At 47.0% G+C, this 10,484-nt stretch overlaps 1 protein-coding gene across 1 annotated transcript; it reads left to right on the forward strand.

Moving 5' to 3' along the window:
• Nucleotides 1-224: 224 nt before the first annotated feature.
• On the forward strand, nt 225-8,679 carry DLL4 (delta like canonical Notch ligand 4). The gene is made up of 10 exons (XM_086613421.1): nt 225-278; nt 407-670; nt 1,107-1,164; nt 1,964-2,233; nt 3,427-3,487; nt 3,596-3,726; nt 5,143-5,312; nt 6,403-6,622; nt 7,083-7,791; nt 8,541-8,679. Exons 1-10 carry the CDS (start codon nt 225-227, stop codon nt 8,677-8,679), a joined length of 2,076 nt encoding a protein of 691 aa, XP_086469547.1.
• The last annotated feature ends 1,805 nt before the right edge of the window (nt 8,680-10,484 follow it).

Consider the following 10,484-nt stretch of genomic DNA (forward strand, 5'->3'; position numbering starts at 1 on the left):
TGGCTGCAGGATTAATTCCCAGAAGGGGACGGATCGCCACCTGGATTTTACTGTCCGATTTCTGCTGGTGCTCGGGGAATATTTGGAAGAGCAGGTTGCTCCAGGAGAACCGCCGTGACGCCTCCCTTTTTCTCCGTCGACCCAGAAGCGCTTGCTTGGACCATTTGAGGAATACAGGAGGAAAACTAAACCCACTAAGAACTGGAAGCTTGACTAGCACAAGGATGACAGCTTTGCGCACCTTTGGCTTGACGTTTCTGTTAATGATTTTGCAGCAGGTAATCGCACATCACAAAAAAAAAAAAAAGGGTTTGCGAAATGTAAAGTGGGTGATGGAAGCAAGTTTGCATGGCAAAGCCGGGGTAAGGTCTGATTTGGCTATTTTGTGTGTCTCCCCTTTGTGCAGAGGGTGTCCGGCTCTGGCGTCTTCCAGCTGCAGCTGCACGAATTCGTGAACAGCCACGGGTATCTGGCCAGCGGGAAGCCCTGCTCCCCCCACTGCAGGACCTTCTTTCGCGTTTGTTTGAAGCATTTTCAGGCAGTGGTCTCCCCGGGCTCCTGCACTTTTGGCAGCATCATCACCCCGGTTCTGGGAATAAACTCCTTCAGCATCAAGGACACAGAGAGATTTGACAGCCCCATTAAGTTGCCCTTTAACTTCACGTGGCCGGTGAGATTCCACTTTAAACCCGATTGCGATGGTGGGGCAGGAGGGCGGCAGGGGAAGGCTAATCGCAACGCGCTGTTAATCTGTAATGTAAACAAACTACTTTCGCCTTTAGACTTATTTCCAGAACTTCCTTTAAAGGAAAAAAAAAAGGCAAAAAAGAAAAAAAAAAAAGGCGATGGAAAAGCGCATCCAGCCCAATAGCACTTGGGATAATAAGAGTTATTTGTTAAGAGAAATAAAAGCAAAGGGGGAGGGGGTGGGTGGTTCCGCGGTCCATAGGAGGGAGAGGGGGAAGCGTGTAGCCCCGCGGGGAGTGCCGATGCGGGGCCCAGCGGGCCGGGCCGGGTGCCGAGCGGCTCGGCTGGGCTGGGCAAGGCAGGGCCGCGGTGGGGTGCGGTGGGGTGCCGGGATGACGCTGGTTTCTCCCCCTCCGCAGGGCACCTTCTCGCTGATCATCCAGGCCTGGCACGCGCCCGCCAACTACCTGCCGGAAGGTGACTAAGGCCGCGCGCCGCCGGCAGGGGGCGCCCGCGCGGCGGGAGAGCCCCTCGCGCGCCGTGTGTCCCGTTCCCTCCCCCCCCCCGCCCCAATCCCGAAACGGTTAACGGCCGCCCCCCGGCTCAGCTGTTTATACTATAACTCCAGGGCCGGCTTTATCCCACCATCAGGAGCCGGTCCCCCAACGATATCCATCAGGGGCCGCTTTGATTCTGTCCCGGCCTAATCTCCAACACAATTGCGTTTCCTCCGGTTTATTTTTGGCGTGGGAAAGCGAGGCGGGCTGCGGTGAGAAAGCCGGGAGGCTGCCAGCGAGCCCCGGCCGCCTTTTCCTGTATTTTACACCTTGCTCGAATTCCGCCCTTTGGAAAGGAATAATGGCTTTGGGATGTTTTTCTGAGCGGAGAGGAAAAGGATATTTCACGGCAGCCTTCGCTTTCAAAGGCCCCTCCGCTGAGCCCCCCTCGGCCGGGGTTCGCGCTCCCGCCCTGCGCACCCCGGGGGCCACCTTTGGGCATACTCTTACATACGTCTACACGTACACACACATATGTGTGTGTGTGTATATATATATATAGATACATCTCTATCTATCTATCTATCTATCTATCTATCTATCTATCTATCTATCTATCCACACACACACGTATATATACGCGAGCGGGGGACCCCGCTCCGCTCCTCTCCGGCGGGGCAGGGGGTGACTCGCCGCCCCGGGCGGGTGGTTTTCGTGGCGGGACGACGTTGCTGGCTGTGGCCGCCGGCCGCTGACGCGGAGGGGCCGCTCTCCCGCAGGCTCCCGGCTGCCCTCGGAGGACTTGCTCATCAGCCAGATGTCGATCCAGCGGTCGCTGTCGGTGGGCGAGGACTGGTCGCAGGACGTGCAGAGCGGCCTGCTGACCCAGCTGCGCTACTCCTACCGGGTGGTCTGCAGCGAGAACTACTACGGCGAGAGCTGCTCCCGCCTCTGCAAGCGCCGCGACGACCGCTTCGGGCACTACGTCTGCGAGGCGGACGGCAGCCTGACCTGCCTGCCCGGCTGGACCGGCGAGTACTGCACCGAGCGTAAGTGCCGCGCCAGCGGGCGGCAGCTGCGCGCGCCGCCGACGGCCGCTGGGCGCGCGGCGGGGAGGGGGCGGGGCGGGGCGCCGACGGCGACGGAGGCTGCGGCGCGAGGCAGAGGGAGGGGGGCGACCCCCGCACCCCCCTCGCCACCCCGGGCAAGAACCGGGGGTCTTCGTGGGCATCGGGCGGGCCTGTAACCGTCACGGAGGGCTCAGCGGGATGAGGCACATCACCCGCTTTGGCTTCCCGGGGCCCTCGTGTGCGCTCCGGGGGCGTCAGCGTGGGGTGGGTACGCCGCTCCAGAGGCCTTGGAGAAAACGCAGACACCCCCGCCCCCTCCCGCCCTTCTTCCCCCTCCGGGCATCAGGAAGCTTATTTGACGAGGGGACCCGGGACCCAGAAGCGCGTCCCTTTGTGCCGTTCCACCAGCTGGCCTGTCCCTGGCTGTAGCTGTCGTTGCGGTCAGTCCTTAAAATGCGGTGGCTTCGAGAACGCCGCAACGCAGCGTGGTGCGCAGTTACCCCGCCGGCGCCTGGGGCCACGTTTCCATGCTGACCTTTACACTCCTGCCTGGAGAAAGACAAAGCTCCACGCTGAGGACTTAGCCCCCTTTGGCTGCAGCTACCAACGCTGTGCTTCACCTCCGCCAGCGTTAGCAGCAAAGAGTGAGCGAGCGAAGAAAGGATTTTGGCTGATAGCCCTGAATCAGCGATACCTATTCCGAGATAAAATGCCCTGAATCAGCGATATCTATTCCGAGTTAAAATGCTAGCAGCTTGCCCACACAAATGCTTCCACCATTCCTGCTGCCAGAGGAGATGAGACAGGTGTTGCGGTGTAGTAGTGGGAATCTTTGCTGTGGTCTCGGAGTCCCGTTGGAGTTTTTCAGTCTTTCGTTAGCATAAACCAAATCTGCCTCCTCTTGCTCCATTTCTAGCAAGAGTTGCAAGAGTTCATGTTTGTTATATAAACAGAAAAACTAAAGGACAACTTGTCAAGTGTTGGCTCTCCTTGTTCACTTCCTCCTGCTCCAGAACTCCCCGTACTGAGAATTTTTAAAAAAAGGTTTGAACACGCAAAACTGTTTTTTAAAGTATTTATTTTAAAAGTTGGCATTTGCCCTTTTAAAGTGTATTCTTTAGTGCCATGTGTATTTACCTAAGCATTTTTGCTTTTTTATGTTCTCTTTACAGCCATCTGTCTGTCTGGATGCACTGAACAGAATGGATATTGCAACAAGCCTGGAGAATGCATGTGAGTAGACGGCCATTGCAATCTGAACTTCAGTTAAAATGTCACCTTGTAATAGAAACTTAAACTCTTTTCCATGTCATTAATGTTTTAATTTGACTTTTCTTTTAGCTGCCGTCCTGGTTGGCAAGGCCGCTACTGTGATGAATGCATTCCCCATATAGGCTGCCGCCACGGGACTTGTAAAACACAATGGCAGTGCATATGTGATGAAGGATGGGGTGGCCTCTTCTGTGATCAAGGTTAGTTCCGAAGGTTGTGCTTAGGGCTCTAGATTGGATCTTCGTTAGTACCGGGCTAAGGAATCTGAGCCGTTGGATCTAGAATTAAATTTCTGCAAGGTGCATGTTCATAGGCATCAGTTTGTACCACTGCTGTCTTAGATACCAACTCTTGTGTTTGTAGTAATTTTGTTTGAAAACAAGCAAATCTTTTTGGTAGATGCAGTTTTTCTCTTGAAAAAAAGTTTTTCTCTTGGGGAAAAAAAAAAAACAACAACCTGGGTGAGTGTTGAACAGGCAAGTTTTCTGCCTGCTCAAGCTAAGTTTTACTTATTCCCTGAAAAACTATAACAGTTTACTAAACAGTTTCCAGCAGCGGTAAACACCATAATTTGGGCCTTCCTTATTTTGCATACAAGGAAGTTAACTCATGTGATAAGTCTGGAGCATGAGAGAAAAATCATGTAAGCAAGAATGAAGAGTACAGGTTCCATTTTAAGGTACACCAGACCACTTCCACCTATTCAACCCATTGAATCACTGAACTGTAGCCAGCTGAGCAGTCATGTCCTCAAGGCCATATATGCACTGCTGGCACTGAGATCATTAAGTGCTCAAAGCAAGCGAAGTGTTTTCAAGACAGTTATAGGATTAAGATGGCGAAGTCTGAATTAAGCAGGAAAAGTAAAGGTGCAGATTTTTTTCTACTTGTAGTTATCTATTAACCAGTTGTATTCCAATTACTCTATGGTATTTACAGAGATAATAAAAGATTTTCTACTTACGTCCTATGAACTTCTGTGCTTAACCTCTGTCTCAAATTTAAAGGAAAAAAATAAAAGACTTGGCAGAGCATTTAGACAGTTTAAACTACTAACATTCACAATAAGAGACCATGGTAAATAAACAATAAAATATTTCTAGTGTTTGTTTAAATCTCCAAGTCAAAACATCTTTCCTTCCTGCCCCCCCAGAATGTGCCTCAGAGCACACCTTCTAAAAATGGGGCTCACTGTTTTAGTATGTGATGTGTTGTGCACAAAGCATCTGTAGCACTGGGGCGTGTCTTTCAGGGAACACACGCTTACGAAGTACGTTTTCCAACTTGGCATCTAAATCCCGTTGCAGCTAACGAGTTTATGCACACAAAAAAAGGAGAGCATACCAAAGCACTAAGAAAGTTAAATTTTTGCCAGGTCTCAAAATTTAGACATCACGTATTACAGTGATGGATGTGGAGAAATATCTAAAATCGATGATAATCTGAAACATCTGATTATTACGTGTAATAACCTGGGTAATCATCTCCAGTATTCCTGTTGATAATGAAATCAAATACGTCATTGAAAACTCTGGGTTTTTTTGTTGACTGAAGTGTTTTTATGTGAATGTCTCAGCTGTCAAAGAGGTTTTCTCTAACTCCTGGTATCTTTGTAGATCTGAACTACTGCACTCACCACAGACCATGCAAAAACGGAGCAACTTGCATGAACACTGGCCAGGGCAGCTATACGTGTTCATGCAAACCTGGCTTTACTGGCGTTGACTGCGAACATGAGATCAGCGAGTGTGACAGCAATCCCTGTAGGAATGGTGGTAGTTGCACGGTAAGGGCATTTTAAATGTAAAGTCTTTGTGTGAAGCAAGCCCCAGTATACCTTTTCAGAAATGGTTCTGTAACAACAGAATGGGAATTCGATAGTACACAGGTTCATTACTGACGCTCGCAACTATCAAACTGAACCCTTCCCGAGAGGTGTCAGGGGAGGAAGTCTGTTACAGGAGGAGATGTATCATCTAGATTAGAACTGGTCAACTGATCCTTAGGTTTCTGTGGCAGCCATTATGAGAGCTCGGCAAGATCCAGGGTTGGTGAGGGAGCAGATCTGTAAAAAACGAGCTTCTCAAACCAAGGTTCATACAGAGATGCGTGAAGTCGGTATTTTAGTAGCAAATAAAAGAAAACTTCCACTTTCTGCTATGGGAGCGCAGTGTCAGACAATACGAGGGCAATCAGCTGAAACGCTTTTTGTGAAACAGTTCTGCATTTTTAGTTTCCTGCAGTTTAGTGCTTCAGAGTGTTTTCGGAGCTAGTCAATGATTGATTCTGCCTGTTGATACAGCCTGATCGATTATAGATATCAAATGTAATCTGATGCATGTTTAGATTAAAGCTAATGGCTCAAGACCCTAGCTCCCTTCTCCCAAGGCCTTGGACGTACAGGACTTGGAAAGAAGAAACAGTTTTGTTGTGATCTAAGCAGTGGGACTTATCCACAGCAAAGCAAAATAAGCCCTTGTAAAGAAAAAAAAGGGCTCTCATGCTGAGGATAGATAGCCTGATCACAACTGTGTAGGTCGACACATGCCATTCTGCTCTGGGAGGACCTCGGGCATCCTGTTAGACAGTAGTGGTGTTAGTAATGTTTTTGCCTAGTTGCCTGTAGGCTCCCTGCAACTGCATCTGCACTGCTTGGGTAGCTGCATGATTACTCCTACACGCCGAGTATGGCCGATTCACAGCTCTATCTCTCGCAGTCCGGCTTGCAGTTATTTACTCCCCAAATGTTGCTTTTGCCACATCAGAGTGTGGATGAGAAGGGACACAACAGCACTCACTGCTGACCAAAAAAAAGCGTGCAAGCAGCTATCATTTGGTGGCATCAAGTAACAGTGGCCTAATGTTGTGTTTTGCAGGATATGGAGAACAGTTATCACTGCCTGTGCCCCCCTGGCTACTATGGCACTCACTGCGAGCACAGCGCTTTGACGTGTATAGATTCTCCGTGCTTTAACGGCGGCACATGCTTGGAAAAAGAACAAGGGGCCAGCTACACTTGTGTTTGCCCTTTCGGCTTCACAGGGTCAAACTGTGAAAAAAAAGTAGACAGGTGCACAAGCAACCCGTGTGCAAATGGTGAGTCTTTTTGTCAAAAAATCTCGTGTCTGACTTGTTTGTGCTTTTCAGTGCAGAAGTGATAGAAATCCAATCTGACCTCTACTCTTCCTCTAATACATTACTCCCTCTCCCCCACTGTATTCCACATCTACCCTAATTTTGGTCTCTTGCTGGGCGGGGGGGGGGGCTTTCACTAGCATTTTCTATGCAACAAAACAATGCACAAGGTTTATCATGTGATGGGGAAGATAGCAGAATTAAGTAAATTAAATTAACTTTGTTACATATTTAGGAGGGCATGTTTTTAAGGCATGGTGATACAATGAGGTAAACTAGAAGGAACTTTTAGATGGGCACTTGTTTTGTAAAATAACCTCCCTCTTGAAATAGTGTAAAATGCTTACCAGGGAGAGGTTTAGGCTTCCGAGTGAAGTGCACTGCAGACTAATTTTTTTTAATTTTACTTTTTTTTCCTCAGATGGTAATTGCTTTTACCTTGGCCAGATTCGTGTGTGTCGTTGTCGGGCTGGTTTCTCTGGTCAGAAATGTGAGATAAACATCAATGACTGTGCCAGAAACCCATGTTCCAATGGGGGAACTTGTCATGACCTGATCAATGATTACACCTGCACATGCTTGCCAGGCTACAGCGGCAGGAACTGTGACATCAAAACCAGAGATGAGTGTGCTTCTGGGCCATGCGAGAATGGAGGCACATGCTACAGCGGACTTTATAGTGCCAACTTTGTCTGCTACTGTCCTTCGGGCTTCATGGGCAACCGTTGTGAATTGCCAGTTTATTCAGTGCCCATTACACTTCCTCCTAAACCAGTCCCCTGGATTGCTATATCCATGGGGGTGGGGCTGGTGGCTTTGCTCATACTGTTCTGCATGATAGCAATGGTCATCAGGCAGATGAGGATGCACCCAGAGCAGGACTTGGAGACGATGAACAACCTGTCTGACTTCCAGAAGGACAATCTCATTCCAGCTTCCCAGCTCAAAAACACCAACAAAAATAAAGACCTTGAAGTGGACTGTGGGCTGGAGAAATCAAACTACAAACCCAAGAATCATAAACTGGACTACAATCTGGTAAAAGACCTGACAAGTAGAGGGACGCAGGAAGACAAATATTACAAAAGCGAAAAGTGTTTAGGAGAAAAGTCTCCCCTCCGACTACACAGGTGAGAATGCAGTCTTCCTTTTAGTCTTTCTTAAGGCACTTCGTCTTCCTACCAGTCTAGAAGCAGGTGAGAAAATACGGGGAAAAAACAAACCTCGAGGAGATTATATACAAAACAAACCAGAGCAAAGCCAGGAATCTTCATACTGGAGTATGCCTGTGATGGCCAAGGGGTATCCTTAGCTGAGTCAATTAAATTGAGTGTTTGTGCAGAGTGCTGCTAGTATGGGTACTGTGAAGGGGAACGGGAGTGGCTAGTCACTGGTGAAAGTAAGAAGTGTCTTTCCTTCCTCAACAGATATTAAGGGAACAACAGTTAAGTATATAGTGATTAAAAAATAAGTGTTTCACTTATTAAGAAGTCAAAATGATCTGCTTACTGAGAAGAATGATGGAGTAAAAATAACTACTGTTTTCAAAAAAAGAAAAGAGTGGGTATTCACTGGCTCTGATATCAGTCTTCTGATATGCATACTGAAAGTCTTGTCTGGAGTTTGCTTGTTGCTGTTTCACTGAGGGGTTTGAGGAAAGGTTGGACATGACAGAAGCACAGGGAGACAGTAGCTGTTCCTTACTTCCACTGTTCTAGTTATAATGTCCTGCCATCATATAGAACATGTGAAACTTCATCCTCTGCACTCCCTCCCACACCTCCACAGCTATCTCATTCCAATCCTCCATATTCATGGTAGATTTTGAGTCAGGCTTGTTCATAGTCAAATAACATTCCTTTTCTCTGCTCTGCCTTAGTGAAAAGCCAGAATGTAGGATATCGGCGATATGCTCTCCGAGGGATTCAATGTACCAGTCCGTCTTTGTGATAACAGAAGAAAGGAATGAGTGCATCATAGCCACAGAGGTGAGTGAGTACACAGGTGAACAGGCATAAATTCACAAAGTAAAGGGGCAAATTATCCTTTACAATTGCATCTGAGAGGGTTACTCTGTTTGCAGGATCCCTGATTTTATCAAACTAGAGATTTTGAGCTTAGATATGTCAGTGAGAGGTGAAAGCATGGAACATGAGCCCATAAAAATTCAGTACATTGTAGGATTATTTCCTCTTAAATAGGTAGTTAGCAAAAAATGGAAATAATAAACATTCATAGACCCATTGATGTAAAGCCACATTTTTTCCCATGACTGCAATGGATAATCTGTGTTCTGGAGAAACAGGCAAAGCTACAGATTTTTTACACATCCATTTACAGATGGAAGATAGCTGAATGTGTGAGTAGATAGGTGTAACAGTCATTTAGGATGTCTAGTAAGGTATTTTCAAACTGTTGATGTTTAAGCTCCAGCTATATATTCTCTAACAGAATTTAACACTATTTCTTATGTTATTGATAATCATGTATAGATTTTGATGTTATTTTGAGAAGTCAGAGGACAGTACACAAAAAAGGAAGGGCCTAGCACTGAACAATCCAAAGACTTTAAAAAGCAGCTATTGAGGAGCTGACCAGTTCCAGAAGAATTACTGACCCATTGGAAAAACGCCCAGTGGAAGTTAAAGGCAATTTAACATTACCCGATACCTGCCTTCTTCAGCGTAGCCGTCATTAGGACTAGTTTCAGGTTGTTGCAGACTCCAGGAAAGGGAAGTTTGCTGTGCCATAGAGCAGTGATCTGTGAAGTCAGATCTGCAGGATTCTATCTCCCTTGCCAGAGTGGATATCAGATTTCCTCTTGAAGACAAGCTGGAACACAAGTCAACCAACAATATTAAAAGTTTAAGACAAACTGAAAGGATTTTCAAAGATACAAATGACAGCTGGACGCTTCATTCCCGTTAACTGACCTAGGCACCGTATCTTCCTTTGAAGATCTTGCTGACCAAAGCTAGACTCCCAGATTTACATCAGGCATCTCCAGACGTATTTTTATTTTAGAATGACAGCCCTTGAAACCTCTCTCCACATCATTCAGACTTAATGCTTTTGAACACAAGCTATTTAACCATACCATGTGCTTTTTACAGAGACCTAATGTTAAGCACCCAGATTTGTAAGCTTTATCCTAAGCATTCTTCCCTTCAGTCCAGGTAGAGAGGCTGCTTGTCATACGGATGACTTGTTTGCTGGTGATTCTCTGTCTCTGGACCCAGCCAAAAACATTGAATGCTGATAGTTAAACTGCAGTAGCCTGGCTTAATTTACTTTGGTTTGACATACTTGAATTATGATTTGTTAGTTCTGCAGTACTCTGTACACTGTGCTTCCTTCTCATTCCTGGTATTATTTTATATCCTGGCAGGTATAAGACTGAAGATCAGCCCATTTGCACCTCAGATTTGGTAAAGCCAGTAGATGGACGTTCCTGCTGCATTGTTTACAATTCAGAACTGGATTGGACTGTTTTTAATTACATGCAACTTGCTGCTCTCAGGCGGAGGATGGAACTGGGTGAACTGGACAGACTGTGAATTTACTGAAAGATGCAATACACCTTTTTGTTCTTACTGCCCTTGTTTGAAGTTTGATACCAGAAATCTCATTGGCTATAGAGGAGGGGAGGCAGAGGAAAGAGAGAGGGGTTAAAAGTGTTGTTGTTTTAATTTGTTTTTAAAAGATACTGAGGCCAGTTCCTCAGGGACAGACCCCTGGCTTTCCAGAACTCTGGTTGTGGGAGGTGCCGGTAGATAAGGAGGCACTTAACTGTCACAGACGTTGCCATGGAAGGTGTGAAGAA

The sequence above is a fragment of the Tauraco erythrolophus genome, chromosome 6 (assembly GCF_009769465.1).
Source record: "Tauraco erythrolophus isolate bTauEry1 chromosome 6, bTauEry1.pri, whole genome shotgun sequence".
Taxonomy (NCBI): domain Eukaryota; kingdom Metazoa; phylum Chordata; class Aves; order Musophagiformes; family Musophagidae; genus Tauraco; species Tauraco erythrolophus.

Excerpts from the sequence above, each read along its gene's own strand:
- DLL4 (XM_086613421.1), top strand. The coding sequence starts at position 225 with ATGACAGCTTTGCGCACCTTTGGCTTGACGTTTCTGTTAATGATTTTG. Across the intron at positions 2,234-3,426 it reads CGGCGAGTACTGCACCGAGC|CCATCTGTCTGTCTGGATGC; the intron begins GTAAGTGCCGCG and ends TTCTCTTTACAG. Across the intron at positions 3,727-5,142 it reads TGGCCTCTTCTGTGATCAAG|ATCTGAACTACTGCACTCAC; the intron begins GTTAGTTCCGAA and ends GTATCTTTGTAG.